The sequence below is a fragment of the Motacilla alba genome, chromosome 1 (assembly GCF_015832195.1).
Source record: "Motacilla alba alba isolate MOTALB_02 chromosome 1, Motacilla_alba_V1.0_pri, whole genome shotgun sequence".
Taxonomy (NCBI): Eukaryota; Metazoa; Chordata; class Aves; order Passeriformes; family Motacillidae; genus Motacilla; species Motacilla alba.
This window is the reverse complement of record NC_052016.1, coordinates 33,969,593-33,988,346: the sequence shown is the minus strand read 5'-3', so window position 1 is coordinate 33,988,346 and position 18,754 is coordinate 33,969,593. Positions and strand designations below refer to the sequence as shown.

Genomic DNA, 18,754 nt, shown 5'->3' with positions numbered 1-18,754 from the left:
GAGTGCATTAGAGCTCTTGTTCATACCTTAATGTTCTCATTGTGAATGCCAGAGTTGGAGATAGCCTGGAATCGCACAGCCTTGTAGCTGATTTCTGCGGTCAGCTGCTGGATGATTTTCTGTACCTCCTCCACTGCTTTGGAAACCAGGTAGTGCCGCCTTTCCACCTGTCAGTTCCAGGAAAGACACTTCATGTTACAGGTAATTGCAGTCTTTGTCTCCAGTGGGAAGCAGACAAATCAGCTTAAAGCATCCTGAAACATTTGTGCTTGTGCTGCATTGGGAATAAAAATTGTTCCCCTGTATATTGGAACCAATTTACTATTTGAGACAGAGCTGTGAACACCAAAAGGTCAATATTCAAGACTATTAAGCATTAATTGATATTTCCATGTCAACACCATTGGATGGAAGGAAAGGAGTTAATTACACAGATAAATTTGTTATCAACTACAGCTACAGTCTCAATTCTTTATCCATTTGATGCGGAATACCAGTTACACCCCTGCACATGGTAACCATTCTCAAAGTCAGGATATGTTCCAGTCCAAGAACTGACAGGACATCGAGAGTTACAGATCTGTCCATTCGTCAGGTGGCAGATGTATGTGGCATCATTTAGATGCCTTATACACTGAAAGTATCCACACTGTCTTTATGGCTGAAGTACAGATGAGACTCTACTCCTAGATAGTGTAATATCTTTCCAAAGCTGGTCCCATTGGGAACTAGGTGTTTGTGTGGCTTAAAGGGTAGTTCTTCAATTCAAGAAGTAGTAGCATAATGAATTATTGAAGACTATTTCAGTGAAATGTCTTAGTCTTGGGAGAACTGAGGTGAGGGGTGGACAACTCAGAAAAAATATAAGATGAACCTGAACCTTCACTTATGACTAAAAATGAAGGGAGCATAGGGGGACTGTCACAATCTGAACAAGGAGATTCAACAGGAGAAACATGAAGGAACCATGTTAGTAAAGGGCATTTTATTTCCCAAATATCCTTACACATTTACCAAAGTGAGGAGATTCAGCTGTTAATGAAGTTCATGAACATATTTGTCATTACTTATGCAACCAGAATTACTCATGCAGAGTGAAATATTAAGACTGTTTACTGTTGTTTTTTGGATCCTATGCTTCATCTCATTTGGTTGCAGCTTTTGCTTTTTTCTGGATTCTTCTTTTTCCTCACCATATTCTACTAAACCTTATTGTTTGCAGGCAAAAAAAAAAATCAGAAAACAGAGTTCATCACCTGACTAAAGTGAATGATAAAGCATAATTCCCAGTCAAACATAATTGCAACAGTCTTTTGTTATTATCAAAGACCAAAAGTAAGCAAAAGCCTAAGTAAAAAATTCTGTGCTGTGCGGGTGGTGAGGCCCTGGCACAGGCTGTCCTGAGAAGCTGTGGATGCCCCATCCCTGGAAGTGTTCAAGGCCAGGCTGGATGGGGCTTTGAGCCCTGGTCCAGTGGAAGGCGTCACAGTCTACAGCAAGGAAATTGCACTATATGATCTTTAAAGATGCCTTCCAACCCAAACCAGCCTATGGCTTTCTAAAATTCCAGTGTCCTGTTTACTCAGCATCTTCTTCAGCACCTAAACAACTCTCTTTTCTCTTTTAAAAATATCATTGACAAGTACTTCTTTAGAACTCCTTTTGGACACCTTTATGTCAAATGTTGAACTAACAGCCACAAACACACAAGTGTGTTGAAATGTGTCCCCAGGGCCTGGAAGGGGACAAAGATATTCACAAAAAGGGACCATTCAGTGGACTAAAGTGGACTAACAGCAACTGACTGATACTGAACTTGAAGATGAGCGGAGTTTGAATACTTGCCTCCCTCAGACAACAAAGTTAACAGTATTTTTTACTAAGCTGAATAGCTTTTGGAAGTGGGAAATACATCAGACAACAGCACCATATTTCCCTTGACTGGGCTCTCATCCACCCTTGACATCCTGCTTCTTTGCTATCTTAACAGAATGTAGTCCTTTATATAATGCCCTTTAATTTCCCTAGTAATTCACCCTCTCCCTCATTCCAATTCATTCTTTTCTCTAAGAGCAGTTTTAGCTACTTACATGTACTTAAAAAAAAAAAAAACCACTAAAAGATTTTAGCCCATATTCATTTTCACCTCCTCATCCCAGCTTTCATTCATGGCACTTCTCCATCTGTATCTATACTGTATCTATTTTCTCCACCTTATTTTTGTTCATCCAGAACAACTCCTTAGAGCAATCCAAGAAGCTTGACAAGATACCTAATGGTTTCCCCAGCAAGTGAATGGTGAGTGGCAAAGAAAGTGGTCCATGTCTAAGAGCTTTTAGACAAAAAATAGACTTTTTTTTAAACTGAAGAGTATAAAAAGTATACACAGTAGTTCAGCTCAAACTGAGACCTAGAGTGCCATCTGTATGCATTGCTCATGCTCTGTTCTCTCTAAGGGGCACCTGCAGGAAACATTTTTTGCCACCTCCAATATCCAGGGAGGAGTCATTCAACCCAGGCGGGCCTCATTTAATTCTGCCTTCATCACCTACTGGCTAGGCTACAGCAGTTGTCATGAATTCGTTATAAGAGTATACACTCAAAAAAACAGTTGAGGGAGTACCACTACACACCTCCATCACTGGGGCAGGGATAAAAGAACAATGGGCATGTGACTGACAGAGGGTGCTCACTATAATTAGCTAACCATAATTAGCTCCTTTATCATCCTGTTGGAAAATATAACCTTCCTACAGAAGGGAAGGTAGAAAATCAGAAAACAGAACTGAGTCTGAAGAGCCAAGGCATTTATCTCAGATACTTCTAGTACCAGCACAGACACATTGGGAGAAAAGACATTGTAAAGTCTTTGCTGGACAGCCACTTCTGTGACTTACTGGTATTCCCCTTACCAGGTCTTAACTCAGGGAATTGTACTAAAACAAATGCACAAAACCTGAATAACAAGGTCAATTAAGGCTTTATTAAGGGGGAAGGAAGCAGGATTGGGATTTATTATGAACTGTTAAGAACACTTGGGTTTTCCCTTATTTACCCAGGCACATCCACTCCATATGCATTCGAATTTTTCCTTTGATGAGTGGCTTAAGGATGAAATCTCTGGTATTACAGAGATTCATTGTACCAGGTGGTTGACCTGTTTCCAAAAACAGGCAGCATTTGACAAGCTGAACTGCCGAAGTTGGACAAGAGACTCAGTAGCAGGCAGAAACTAAGAATCCATCAGAGCTGGAGGGCTGCTAGAAAACAGACTTCCAGTATAACCTAAAATATTGGCAACTATGAGCCTCACTTAACTACAGTCTGCTTCTGTTCCTCGTACTTATGGCTGTCATATGAGCATTTTCCGGTGCATGGCTTCCCTCTGTTCCCTCCTTTGTAGCTCTTCTTTTTAAATCTTCAGAGAAGCATTCACTATTACAGCTCACTGAACCGATTCTCATGGAATGATTTTCCTGTGCACAAGACTGCATGCCTGAAGAAGGTATATTTCTGGGAGAACTTTCATACTTGCCACCGAAACATTTCCATAGAGAAAACAAATCTTTCTTACCAGCCCCTTCATTGTACCAGAATATGTGATCCTTTACAGAAAATAAAGCCTTACACTTTCTGATTTTGAAATTTGGTATCTTGCATTTTGTTGGGGAAAGCAGACTATAAAACAGGATCTAGCTAAGTACTGTCATGAAACATGTCAGCTTTAAAAAATGTTATGGCTCACTTAGAGCTTTTATTAAACAGTGTTGTTTCACAGAAGATTTTATTCAGTTTTATTTCATTTCATAATGGGGGAAAAATTGAGTGCTGGAATATCTTATAAAATAGAAAATGAGATTCCAGTCTGCATGTGCTAATGAGACATGTTATTTTAATCATGGTATATAGAGAAGTATCCTAAGCTGAGGTGACAGACTGATGACTGAATTCTAACAATATTGGTCTGTCTCTGCAGTTCCTACATCAATCTCTCTTAGAGGCAATGCCTGGTGTTGGTCTTGTTTCAGTCAAGCCAAGACCACCAGACAGGGAGAGAAGCAAGGACATTTCCTTAGATTTAAATCCTGGCAATTACAGCTAGTCTCACATCTGGAATTCCAGATCAGGAGCAAAAATCTCAGGGTACCTAGAAGAAGAGGACAAGCACCTTGAAAAATTAGGCTACCAGCAGATAAGATTCTGCAACAGAAACCTAGAAATCTCATTAGAAATACAGTTCTCATGAAACTTCACCCAATCTTGTCTCAGAAATGAAGACAGCAGGCAAGCTACTAACTGTCAAATTTGGCACCCTTCAGAATCAACACCTAGTGTGGGAGACAGAAAATCTGGTCAGATAAAGTCTTACCTTGCTCTGGATGTAGATTTCTACATCTTCATCTGTGAATGGTTTCATGGCAAGATGGTCTTCGCTGCTCTTTAAAGTGTGAATTCACTCTTCACTTGTTCACCTGCCTCTGGAAGTAGAGGAACACTCAGAGAGAGTTGCTCAGAGCCTTCTTGCCCTGTGAAGCTCAAGTCACCTAATATCTCTGTGCTGTGGATGCGTAAGAGAAGAGATAAGCAAGGAAGCATGCCTATTTTTAATAATTTTCTTTTTCTAGTCTGAGCTGCAATGGTGACATCCAGCTCATTCAGAAAACTATATCCAAATATTATTCTCTAAGTTCAATGGTTATTATTCATCCTATTACTTTTAAATGGTGGATCTTGCATGCAGGCATACACAAAAATATCCCAGCAACTGCTCTGTCTCAGGGCAGATCTGGAAGAGCTTTTCAGATTGCAGTGCAGCTTCAGTACATTCATGCACAGCATTATTACTCTGCATGCCACTAGTACGTCCCTGCCTCGCTAGACCTTCATTACACCCTTTCTTAAATGCTCTCAGTTATTCCTTTTTGACTAATCCACTCTTCATCTGAAAATGCATGGGTATTTTTACACTCAGATCATTCACTGGGGTTGCAGTCTGCAACCCCTGCTCCCCTCTCCTCCCCTCTCCTTATATCTCCTCTCTCTCTCTGGCTGTATTGACAGTAAATATTGTGCAGCCTGTCCCCTCCTGTAGCTTGCTTCGCTTTCTTTACAGTAAACAGATAGAAAGCTGCCTCTCGTTTTCTGCCAGCAGCTCAGCTAACAACCCCATATGGATGATTCAGAGGCAAAAACAATTGATCAGGCCTCATTGATCCAGTGAAGCTTGGTGGCTTTTAGAAAGAAGGGTACATCAGCACATGGAAGGGAGCGACAGAGTATAGAGATGAGATCCCATGCTGTTAAGCATTCCTTATTACGGAAGGCACACTCCACTTTTGGGTAAGATCACTATTTCCCCCTGAAAAATGACCTTTGACATCCCTTGACCAATTTACTGCCTCTGCAGCAGCTGGCAAAAGGCAGCACCTGTGTGGGCACTGGGTGCTACCTCAGGAGAGGCACTGTTGTTGGTAGTTATCCTTCATTATGTCCTTCATTAAGTCAAATACGAAGTACAATAATTTAAGTAATTAATTGGAGCACAAATACCTGCAGGACATCTGCTTCTCCAGCACCTACAAAGCAAACCTTTTTATACCAGACAGCTGCCACTGTCTTTTTGCTGAGGGACTCGAGGACTCCTTCACAAAGACACGTAGGCATTTACTTCCCAAACCAGCTTCCACTAGAGTTGGGCACTGAAAAAGATCTTCCTGGTTCCCCAATGTTTAGGGACTCATACCACGTTCTTGCTCACTTCAAGACTTACTGGCTATCTTTCCTCTGAGGGGCCAGCAGTTTATGTAGGCTCTGCTAGGGAAGCCAGATAAAAGGCAGGGTCTGAAAGAAGGCAAGTGAAATAACAGGTTGGAACAGAACTTGTAGGGGCAGGTTGGATGGGATTATATCCAAGTAGAGTGAACAAGAGAGGAGAATAAGCCTTTTAAATGGTCAGATTCCATTATTAGCATGCCCCTAAAACATTAAGTCCCTTGTGCCCCCTCAGATAGTCAGCTGCACATACAGCAGACAACTTCCTTAACACTCTTGACACCACCACACATTAATACTCAGAACCTCAGACATGTATTATGAAGCAAGGAGAGATTCAAGGGTCTCTTTCTTGCACCTGTAAGGTCTCTCCTCATGACAGCTGTCCAGAGACATGGTGCTGGCAGAGAGATGAAGTTGTTTTGGTCATTTTTCTTTCATATAATAACATACCTTATGTTCATAATCATTATTATTATAATCCATCCATTATTTCCATCCTATAAGTAGTACATGTTATGCTACTATTTGGCTGACAGTAAATACTATAACTGATAAAGGCCTTTACACCACCAGCAAAATACAGGTTAGAGTGGTATGGGAGGCAGCAGCCAGTCTTGACCTCACAAGAACTCGTGTTTGTCACATGAGGACCAGATAGCACAGAATGCAGCAGAAAAGTAGAGGCAGATGGCCATGTGTGAAGAGGGAATGTTACTGTGGGAAAAGCCTGCATCAGAAAGAAAGAGTAAAGAGAAAGGACAGAGCAGAAATCAGAACATCTGCATAGATAAAAGATGTAGACACAAAGTGGGAAGAATCCAGCCTTCTCTAGTGAGCTGATGTAGTGGTACTGCAGAGAAATCTCCATCAGATGGGTCCTCCTCAGGAACCTTCTACCATGACAGTGCTTGTATAAAGTAAGACTAAGGTGGAGAAAACCTGAGATGGATCCAAGCTCCAAAGGCTGATAAACAAAATCTCCTGAGAAAATATTTCCTCTGAGCCTACAACAACTTAATTCCCCAGGCACACCAGCAGAGGGAGAGAAGAATGGCTATTACTTTTTCTTTGCTCTTCAAAAGCACAGAAGGAAAGAAGGAGAGCATCAAGAGGATAAAGCCAGGCTCTTCTCAGTGGTTTCAAGCATCAGGACAAGAGACAATGGGCAGAAACCGATGCACAGGAAGTTCTACCTGAATATGAGAAAGAACTTCTTGAATGTGGGGCTGATCGAGCACTGGAACAGGTTGTGGAGAGGTTGTTGCCCAGAGAGGTTGTGGAGTCTCCCTCACTAGAAATATTCCAGAATTGTCTCTATGCAATCCTGTGCCATGTGCTCTGGAATGACCCTGCCTGAGCAGGGAGGTTGAACCAGATGACCGATTCTTTTGTGAAAAGCTCACAACAGCTTCATGGAGATAAAAAGCACTCTGCCGAAGCCAGACAACCATGTAAGACAAAACCACAAACGGTCTCTTCAGTTCTAGTTAGCTCACAATCCATCAGATATCATGGACATGAGCACTACTGAGAGCTTTTGAACTTGATTAATTTGGCAAATTAAACTCCCAAGTATACTTGTTTCTAAGGAGATTCCCGTCCACACGAAGAATGGCTATCTTTTTGACACCTCTGAATCCCTTTCTTTTCCAGTGATTGTTAGAAGTGCCTTAAGCCCCTGCTAGGGTCTGGGCATATTTTTGAGAGACAGTTTCTCTGGACAATGCTTCAGTTCTTGCTGAAGCACTGCAGCCTTCCTTCCCTCTTTGGTGGTGTCTGTTGAGGAGATTTTCAGCATCACATATCTAATTAGCCAAAACCAGACACCCAAATTCTGTTTGATGACCATCCATTGATTTACACAGTTTCTCTCAAATATTTTCAAGCCATACTTCAATACTTTGGTTTTCTCAAGTCACAGTTCCCTGCCTGCCGATCTGCATAAGATCATCACATGGAATGACTCAGCTATATTACATCACCCCATTTATATTATTTCAGCTCCAATTTCATAGTACCTTGCAATGAAGTTCAGATGGTGGCTAATTTCATTTGTACCTGCATCTTCATTTACTTAGCAGTACTCTTTTAAGAGGACTCAGAAATTTCCTAGTATCTGCAAAAACACTGAATCTGTGGTATATAATTTTCATTCATGCTGCTGGCAATGTGCAGAACTGAATATGATTTTGGATCTGCGAAACCCTTGTGAAAGTATTCTGTGAATATATGCCTTGAATGGTATTAGACTGGCTCTTGTACGTTCTGAAGATGCCAATTACTGATGCTTTCCATGCTTGCTTGGCTTTCCTTTCTTCACTCTTCAGTTTCACAGATATGACAAAGACATTTCAAACCTACAATCAAAAGTAATATGAACTGTGAACTGCACAACAATAAAGAAATCACTAACATCTTGTAAATAAGAGCAGCAGTATTAACTGCACAGGATTGTCCAATGTTGTGCCTTTTTCTGTTGGGCAACTATTTAGAAAAACTATTCATACGGAACAGTGAGCATGCATTAAAAAGCCTCTGCTAAATCACACAAATGAGTCAGACCAATGTACCACTTGTGACTCACAGATGATCTGCAGTGGCAACAAATAAGCCCTGTTGAAGATGCTGCCTTCCAGATGAAATACAGCCCTGAATTTCTAGTTGCTAATGATGACCCATCTCTTCTTGCACTAATTACCGGAGGCATGAAGTCTGTTGCATTAGCTGAAGCATGTACTTGGGTCAAGACAGACTACTAAACTAAATGATCCCAACAGATTTAATAATCTCTGACAGTTCTCTTGCCTTCTTAAACTGTTGTCCCATTTCTCCCCATTAGTGGATTAAGTGACTGTGCAAAATGAGTAATTGTAGCTTGAATCCCCTATAACATTTATGCTGTGACAGTCGTTAGAACTGTTCAGCCTCCATCCAGAGGATAGCAGCATAACATAATCAGGCTTTTTGGGGGCAAAAGTTCTGGGAATTTATTTGGGTTTTTTCCCACTTTGTCTTTTAACAAGTTGATATGAGCAAAGGGGATACTTCAATGACAAAAGCCTGGGATGGACTAGAGGGAAAAGAAAGTCCTGCTAATTCACTGTGACAGCACCAGAATCACATATTAGTGCCAAATTGAAATGCTTCTCCACTCATTCCCTCCCATTACCAATCGATACTTGGCAGGCTTAAAAATGCTCCAAATGCTTATGCTGCTTGTTCTCACTGCCACACGTTCTCACATTAGCCTTGGGCCTGCACTTCATATCATGCAGGTTAAAGGTTTATATCCTTTCCAAACTAAGCACAGGATTGTATCAGGTCCAGTCATTAATGAAACCTGGTACCTTTTTTCCATTCATGGTCATACCAGACACGTCAGAAAAAGGCAGACAGCTTTTGCTAGAAATGAGTTCTCTTAATCTGGGAAGAGATTTTAAACCCCAAATTATTTACAACCTGAATGTTTTCACGCTGCAGTGTAGTATTTCCAAAGAAAGTGATCACTCCAGGATCACCAGCTGAGGATGTGGGAAATTCTGAAAAATGCTGAGATTATAATGCTGCTACTCACCACCAACCAGCTTCAACTAGGAAATTCATCAGAATCCAGTCCATTTTGCAGCTGCTGTTAAGCATCAAGCCACTGGGCAACAAATATAAATCACACAGCAGTGCTTCTACTATTGCCAACATCACTGGGACCAAGTGTGGCGATGTGTCCAGGGTCTGGAAATTTCCAAGTTTAAAATGGTCAGCTCAGAAGAAGATGGCAGGAGAGGCAGGAAGCTGGGAGCCCTGGCTGCATCAGCTCTGAGGCTTCCAGGAGAGTTTACTGAGATGTGAGACAGGAAAACTGGCATTTTGAGTTCTGAATCAATGTACTGTCCTCTGAAAGTTCACTGAAATAGTCTAAGTTCAGTGCATCCTAATTTAAACATAAAATATTCCACTAGGCCATTCCAAGGATATTTTTCCTCTGTTTTATCCATCACTAAACTACAACTACTGTTCTACTGTTTCAATCAGGATGTCCCACCATCTTGAAAACCTACCTGCAGCCAACATCCACAAAAATGAGAGCCTTCTAGCACTTTGATTTATATGCCTAGGTAAATAGCCTGCATGCTAAAAAGGAAATACTTGATACCACTGATTTAAACACATGGTTAGAAAAACAGCATCTGGAAAAAACATGTTTGGCAGAGCACAGTGCAACTGGGAAAACTTTTAGCACTGGAAGTCTTCTTAGGTGAGAAAAAGCTGCCTCACTTTTGATGTCAGCATAGGTTTGTTGGTTATTTTCAGGTCTCAAAAAAAGGATTTTAAATTTAGGGGCACAGTAACTTGGGACAGAGAGACCAAGTCCAAGATTTAAAAGAGCCAAACTAAGAATCATGCTTGCAATGACGCTCTTTCAACAAGAGGGGCTGAATGAGACAGGATCACTGCATTTCCAGGAGCTGGTATTTTTTTTCATGACTGCTCTCAGAGCACAATGTTAGCTTGTATTATTTTTACACTTTGCTGTTGTGTCCAAATTGACCTGATTCAGAACGTATTGCTTGAGTCCACAGCAGTTTGAAGTAAATTGAGTAAATTACCAGAGCTAAGTGAGAACAGTCACTCCAACACGAACTCACTTGGGAGAGAGAAGACTCAGACTGGCATCCCTGTTTATGTGCTTCATCCAGTCACTGACTAATAAAAAATGTACAAGAGCTCACTGGAGCCAGAGCAAGAAACTAGGTCTCATGTATCACACACCAGTAATGGCTACACACTCGTAAGATCTATTGCCTTCTCTTGATCAAAATACAATTACTGCAGAACAAACAGGCCAGCTTGAGCAAGGAAACTGAGAAGGGTCTCCAGGCCCAAAAAAGCCTGGTCCCTGGGAGGGGAGTGAGATTAAAAAAAGTGGGAGGAGAGTGAGATTAAAAAAAAAAGCTAAACCAAACAAATAAAACAACAAAAAACCCACCAAAAACCCAACAACAGTGAAGCAAAAAACCCCCATCCTCTCCCACCCAAAACAAACAAAAACCCACAAAAAGCCCCCAACAGAGTGAAGACAGCTGACAACTACATTCTGTCTGAACCACATGAAAAGCAGATGTGTTTTTGTATGATCTTGGTTAGCACTATTGCCAATCTCCTATAAAAGCTGTCTGATCAAACTACTCAGCTTGCCAACCTATACAAAAGGTCAAAGATACCAAACTTCCCAGGTGATCCTTAGGATGTGTCAACTTGGAGACTGTGTTGTCTCCTGGGGCTAACGTGGCACTGTGGAGAGGATGGAAAGGAGAAGCTGAAGAAGCAGTCAGGATTAAAGGAAGATTTTGCCAATATACCTGTAGAAGTATCTCAAGAAAAGCACAGGGGAAGGCCCAGACAACTACATGCTTTGTGTGGGAAGAAAGCAGGGGAGGAGAGTCACTGGGACTCTGCAATGCATGGGCCCAGAGGGTAACAACTGCCATGAGGGAACAATTACTGTACAATGAAAACACCAGCAGAAGTGAGAAATAATTTGCTTTTTATTAGAAGTGTGATGTACGTACCACAAAGCAGACCAAGAGAATCAGCAAACTAGTGAGAACAAGACTTGTCAGAATCTCTACAGAGGCTTCAGTCGGGTATTTTCAGCGAATTTCTAGACAGATCAGATAATGACCTGCATAGCTACATACTCCAGCTTCAGTCACTGGAAGATGAGCTAACAGCCTCCAGTCCAAGCTATGTCTGGCTAATACATATGCTATTCTTTTAGTCTATAACTTCTGAAAATTTGTCATCTGAAGAGCAGGTAGCAGGAGAAAGCAAGCATGCAATTAATTTAATTCTCAAGCAAACACTTCCTCCTTTATGTCAGACCAATAAAACTATACAGCATCAAGCTCATTCCCATAATCAGCAGCCTAGCCCTTTCCCCTTTATTGGCTGTTTTGTGCAGTCAAAGCCAAACTGCCAAAGGGAGAGGGTCAATCGTTTGTGCTGTATCTGCTCCAGGCGGTGACAGGCCACGGGACAGATATTCAGAGCTAGAACTAGTTAAATGCAGATTAAGGGCACTGAAAACAGGAGTGGGGGAGGAGAAATAACAGTGGAATAAAACCAGAGCAAGTTGCTTGGCCAGGCTTGAGCATGAAGGAGCAAGCCATCTCTGCTCCTTGGGTTTTCATGGAGGGAGGAAAATGTGCCTCAAATGGAAAATTAGGTGAATAATGCTACTAGTCATCTGGTGGGAGAGGGACAGTTTGGGGCAGGAGGGAAGAACAGCATTCACAGGAGCACAGAGCTTTTCAGTTTCTGCTGCCAGGGACTCCATGAACTGCACTCTAACAAAGCAAAGGCTGGCAGAGAAAACAATCAAATGGCAGTTTAGAACAGAGCACTGATCCCTATTCCCCTACAGCCACTTTTTCCAGGTTCTGACAATATTTTCTTTGCTACTGGACAGGGGACAGGAAAGTCAGTCAAGCTATTTATCACCTCATTGCCAGGTAATGAAGACAAATGTTCAAATTTTGCCATTCCCTTACAAGATGTTTTGGCAGGAGCACTGAGGACAGGAACTATGGCCTTGTGCATTTGCATCCACTTTAAGAAGGGGTGTTTAAGAGACAGCTAGAGCTCATGGGAACTCCCCCAGTACATGTTAGAAACACCACCACAGACGTTTCGCTACGCTAAACCCCCCAAAGTGTTTCCAGTCTTTCAACATCAATCAGCACAACTGAAGCCAGTAGTAAATTGATTCTCACATTCCACTGGTGCCAGTTTTTGTTAGAAATGATTTGTGATAGATATGGTGGAATATATTGATTAGTACTGACAGTCCCAGTTTCCCAGGCGCTTTGTAGCACTGTCTTTCCAAAATGACCTGCTTTCCACCTTGTCAATTTTCTTCTGCAGAGTCCATTAGAAATATCTATTCTATTCTGAGAGCTTCGTGTCCCTCCAGAAAACAAAACAAAAGGGTCAGGCAAGTAAAAAAAATCAGTACAATAAAATAGGTTTGTGGTGTTGCAAAAGAACTTGTTTTTATTGAGACATTTTGTGTCAGGGGAAGAAAAGGCACAAAATAAGTTACAAAGACATTGGATGAACTGTACGAGTCAGAGGCAGTATCAGAGCTGTTACAAATAACCTGAAAGTTGGCATACTAACATAGGTGAGGTCTACAAAATTCTTAAAAGAAAAGATGTATTTAAAATTATTGAAATAATTCAGAAATTAAAAGAGAAAGTAAAGACAACCAATATTAACTTTCTGACTAAATTCACCTGGGCTTACCCACCATCACCCTCTCTTAGTAGACAGAGATCACTGGAAAATATTTAGTATTACAGAATTATTTTAAAAACTCATTAACACATTGTAAATTAAGAACTTGATATTGACTTTTCGTACCTCCAGTGAAGTACAATACATACATGTAAGGCAGTGTGTATATGAAGTACATTAAGAAAACAGAATAGATAAGTGCAATTATTCTGAATATTTCAACATTTGTTATGGCCCCTCACCTATGGCAAAGAACATCTAAAAAGATGGATCCAACAGCTGTTCACAGAACATATGAATATATCACCATAAAAGGTCTACTGTGGAAAAGCTTATGCTGTCTTCAGTTGTGCCTTCTCAGATGAAGTATTCTACAAACAGACTTTCCAGCAGTACAGCTCGGAGTTAACAACAGCACACTAATACACTTAAAGTAGAGAAATACTTCTGAAATATTATCAGTCCTCATTTTAACATGGGAATGCTCGTAACACTCAGTATTCCATTAATCCAAATTAAATATTTCACAGTACACACATCAACTATATACAACTTCATTTTTGAACTGGATCTGCTCCCCCTGCCCCTGTTACCAATTTCCTGTTACTCAGCTCTCAGCTGGCAAGGACTTTTGATTGTTAGTTCAAATTAAGCAGGAATGAGAAAACAATGCCGAAGTCTACAGGATATAAAGACTACACAAAGATTTGTTTTCATGATGATGAAAGGTGGAGCAGCAAAAAAAGTAGTTTACCCCTCTGGTCAAGAGAAGGTCTAAGTTCTGTCTTCTGAAATCAGCAAGGATGTAAATGCATACAGACAGAGCCTGGCTATAAATGTCTGTTTATGTCCTTAGGAGTTTCAGTTACTTGACCTAAGACAACAGCAACACATAAAGGCAAGACAGTACCAGCCACCTGTCAGCCCAGGCCAAGGACTTGACATGCAAGAAAACCCTGTGGAGTGGTGCATGAGCACAGCTGTCAGGGCTTGGGCAGCGAGGGGGTGCCGGGTGTCCTGTGAGGGAAGATGCCAGGGACCGCCTGTGCTGGTCCCAGACAGCTCAGCAGCAGCCAGCACAGGAATCACAGAGCAGCTGAGGATGGAAGGCACCTCTGGAGGTGGCACCTCTGGAGGTGCCTTCCAACCTCAGAGGACGGAAGGCACCTCCTCTGGAGGTCACCTGGCCCAACCTCCCTGCTCAAGCACAGCCAACTACTAAAGCAGACTGCCTAGGACCATGTTCCGATGACTCCTGAGTATCTGCACACATGGAGACTCCACAACCTCCTCCAGGCAAGCTGTGCCAGTGCTCCATCTCCCTGACATTAAAAAAGGTGTTCAGATGGATCCTCCTGTGTTTCAGGTAGTGCCCACTGCCTCTCAGGCCCAGTGAGCACTGACCCACTGCACACCAACACTGCCAGAGGAGCTGATGGCACTTGGACAAAAGCATGCTTAAGACAGGGATGTAAATGCCAAGAAAAAGAGATTGCAGTGCTACAACAGGACGAGAAAAAAGGATAAGCCCACACCAGCACAAGACAAATGGAGAGACAGCTGAGCAGGAGAAATGCCAAAGGAAAATCAGCTTGAGCAAAGGCTTAGAGTAGACTCAAAAGGAGCTACAACTCTAAATGGACCGTGGCTGGTGATGGAACCCACAAGAGAGCAGCAGAACAAGAAACAAAGAGCGGTGAATAAAGAGAAGCACAACAGACTGATCCCAGTCTCCTGTGCTGCCTGTTGCCTTACTGAAGGGAATGAGCATGACAAGCAGCCAAGGAATTGGAGGATGGCATGGGTAGAGAGAAGAAGACTAGTGTCTGGAGAAAAGCAGCAGTATTTTCCTTAGGTGTTTTCATTAATTTTAATTCCAATACCAAAGCAGTAACAAAAAAAAACCCCTCTAATTGGCAATAAATTAAATTGATTAAAGGCCCCCGACTCGAAACTCACTGCCCCTGAAAAGTCATGCCTTCAGCTGACATTAGTATAAAATTAAGGGCTTTCTGTCCCTTTTAAAGGCAATCAATATATATGGAAAAGTCATGTTCTAACTATGTAATTATGAAGTTCCTTGGAAGTTTTAAGTCTTTTAACTAAATTTAAAAAGCCTTTGACAAAACCTTTGAAAGGGAAGGATGACTTGAGGACTAAGTCATGGATTCCCACACAAATAAAAAAGGAAATATTTCGTTGTTTCCCCAAAATCAATTAAATACAAAAGTGACGACAAAAGCTCAACATAAAAAAGGTAGCTTAAAAAATTCAAAATACTATTTGATTCAGGAAGCAAAGGTAGTGCAATAAAAGTATCCACATGAAAAACATACTTCCCATTTCCACATTACTCAAGTTTTAACAGGAACAAATAAAATTTGGGTTGGATTTTGAGAAGCAAAAGGGATCAAATACTAGAAACCAGTATTTTAGAGGCATACTGGAAATCAAAGCATACACAACTCTCACCACAAATCACCTAGCACTTGTTTGCTCTGCAACAGTTTTCATCAGTATCTGCAAAACTGATTTTTTCTACAGACTAACATCAGAAATGTCTGTCTCCCAATCAGGCTTCCATAATTTAAAAACATTTTGTTTGAAAACAGATGTACCAGATACCTCTCCCAGGATATTTTTAAGTAAATACAACTTCCAATACTGGTAAAGGTTTTCTTACCACCATACTTTTTGCCTGGCTCCTGACAAAGTAGATACAAAATGAGCACCTCAGATGTGTTGGTGGGAAGCAGAAACATGCATGACAAAGACGGATTTCCTCTAGAAACCTTTAGTGAATGAGGGCAGGCAAGTATTTAAACATTCTCCATCCTATAATCTTACTGTATACACCCCACGGTCCCCCTTTATTCTGTACATATAGCAGAGAATGGCTTGAAAGAGATAATCTTTCTTCTGGGCCTAATCAGCCCTTGCTGCAGAAAGCTATATCCACCTGCTTTTTTGCTGACAAACATGCAGCCATGACAAGGCTGACTTGCAGTGACTATTAGTTGTAGTAGGGACTTAAAATCCATACATTATTATTTAGCAATGCCTCAAACAGAGTGTGTGCATTTTATAAAAACCTGCTAGGATCCCATGAAGCTCCAGGCAAATTGTTTACTAGTAATGCTAATTTGTAAGATTGATAAATGAACTAACAAATTCCAGTGTGCAGTTTTTAACCAGGTTTTAGCAGTCTTGGAGAGTAAACTTTGGCACTTGCAACTCAGAATCAAAACAGGCTCTGCAGATTTCTTTGTAATGGCTACATGGTATAAACTCTGAATGTTCTACAAAAAGAACACTTTAATCCTTCATTTAATTTCTTTGGTTTCTCAGAAACAACAGCTACTTAAGTGAACTAAGCAATGAAAGACAAGCAAACAAGCAAACTCTGTCCCTATAGTTTCAGGGATGGTTGTAAATACCAGTTCTCCGGACCAGTTCTGCATGGATAAAGTCTAAATAAAGGCAGCTAGAACTAGTTTTGGACTATTGCTTTCCAGTAAAAACTGTCTTTGGCACTCATATAATCCAATTCTATGATGCTACTTTACACATAGTCCCATATAAAATTGATGGAGGAAATTAAAGACTACTTTCACAAAACAGGCACTTCAAATTAGAACAAAAAAATCTGTTCCCTATTAGGCAATACAGAAGTATTTTTTAGAATGCCAGAAACAGAGAATAGTACCAAAATTAGGATGAGAAAGTTCAGCAAATTCAGACTACCCGGGTAAAAGTTTTACCCAGCTCTCCTAGCCTTAAAAAACAGTAGCACCTGGAAAATCTGAAGGCTACAACAGACTAGACATAATTAAAATACATTAAAATACACAGCATGGAAAAATTATGTATAAATTTGTTCGCCCTCCAGTTCCACATTTAGATCTGCCAGAGAGGTTTTCTTACGTAGGTGTCTTTCTACCACATATCTTGCAGTAAGATACAACAAATGAGACTCAAAATACAGCTATACCCTAAGTCTCCTCTTTGGTAAACAGCTGAATATAGACATTTCTGATACAAGCATTCTGTCAGGCCAGACTAACTTCCACCATCAAATGACAGCACTGCTCTTGGGCTTTTCTGTAAGGCTCACAGTTTGCAGTCACAGAATCAGCTGTGTCAAAGAGCATGACCAGAGAAGCGCTCATGGGGTGGGAAAATGGATAAACAGCACACAACCTTCAGCTAAAACAAAATACTGCTCACCCAATCTGCACTCAGTGATTATCATCTGCATTCAGAAGACTCAAGAACAAGAGTTTTACTTCTAATGTTCCCTTTAACACACTCCAGGAAAAATTCCTCACTTTCCCCTTTTCCTGAGTACAAGGAAAACATTCTCTTGCAAACTACTTTTATATGCTTAGGTGAAATACACTGTAAAATGTATGGCTCAACTGCATACCCCATGGCTCTGTAAATTATATCCTACTAACCACAGAACATCCACACAGTTTGGAAAAGCTGGCATGGATTGCACACTTTGAGCTAATGAACGTGTGGCTCCCATCCTTAAAGCCTTGACTGTAACTATGGTGGAAACAAGCTGCAACCTGCTCCATGTTAGCTGGGTGTCTCTGGAGGGGTTCCCTTACTCAGCATCCTGACTTGAACACAGAGTCACCTCTGGCTCTCCTTTAACACAGAGCTTCTACGTTTCTGGTATGTCAGGGGTCTCTGAACTTTCCCAATTCCTAGTTAAAGAGGACTAGCTTTGTTTTCAGGAGAAATTTAAAACTGTACCATATTAAAGGGTATTTCTATCCAACAGCTGCTGTTTTGTGTTTTCACTTACCCTTGCCCTAAAGTGTTTCAGTTGAATCCTCCATTTTTTTTTCACTTCTTCCAGCTCATTCTCCTCCATGCTGCCTCACATGACCTGTCACTCTCCTTCACTCTTAAGTGTATTCACTTATCACTTGTGAGCTCCTCAGGTAGGTGAGGTGTGTTTGGGATTCTGCTGAGACCTGACTAATCAGCACCATGGGAAAAGCACTCTTCTCTCTAGCATAATCCCACTAAGTGAGCTACCTGAAAAAAAGAAAGAAAAAGAAAAAAAAAATCACAGCCAAAGGAATCCAGAGAAGAAATTCCATCTTGGGAAAAGTGATATCTTAGTGCCTCCACAACAAGAAAATAGCTAACAGTACTGGCTACTCTAGCAAAAAACATGGCAGAAGATTATCATACTGCACTAAACTACAGCAAGAACCTTGGTCTCAGACTCCTAGCACTACAACATGTAGTAAACTGATGTACCCAGTGTTCTACTTTCCAATAGCTCCTCATGGCAAACTTATTACCCAGAGACAACTATCTCAATGTTGCAAAGCATTACATATCATGGCTAACAAGAAAAATGATCCTACAGGTTCCTGTACCAGAGGGCCAGCTCACACTAAAAATGAGCAGCCTCCGAAAAGAAACTTAATGCACCTAATGGATCTGAACTCCAGAACACAAAGCTGGAGAGCAAAGTCTGATGCTACACAGCTGAGTTCCTCCTGCAGGGATTCTCTCCTCTAAACTTTCTGAATTAACTGATAGGGGAAAGTGACAATGGAAGATTTAAAATTCCTTTTAAAATACTCCCTTTAAAATTCCAAAGGTGAAAACATGGGACAGATTTAGGTTAAAAAAAGAGCAGCAATTCCTATGCAAAAAA

At 41.1% G+C, this 18,754-nt stretch overlaps 1 protein-coding gene across 4 annotated transcripts in view; it reads right to left on the bottom strand.

The window, feature by feature from the left end:
- Positions 1-18,754, bottom strand: part of MAB21L3 (mab-21 like 3) — a 35,212-nt gene that overhangs the window by 14,180 nt on the left and 2,278 nt on the right. For 2 of the 4 annotated variants that reach the window (XM_038134856.1, XM_038134884.1), the window contains exons 1-3: positions 17,885-18,016; positions 4,370-4,478; positions 27-167 (exon numbers count right to left, since the gene is read on the bottom strand). In XM_038134856.1, coding sequence (XP_037990784.1) covers positions 27-167; positions 4,370-4,417 — 189 coding nt within the window. In that variant the 5' untranslated portion in view covers positions 4,418-4,478; positions 17,885-18,016. Of the gene's footprint in view, positions 1-26; positions 168-4,369; positions 5,615-17,884; positions 18,017-18,754 lie in introns of those variants that run through there. The other 2 variants (XM_038134877.1, XM_038134867.1) reach the window with 2 other exon arrangements.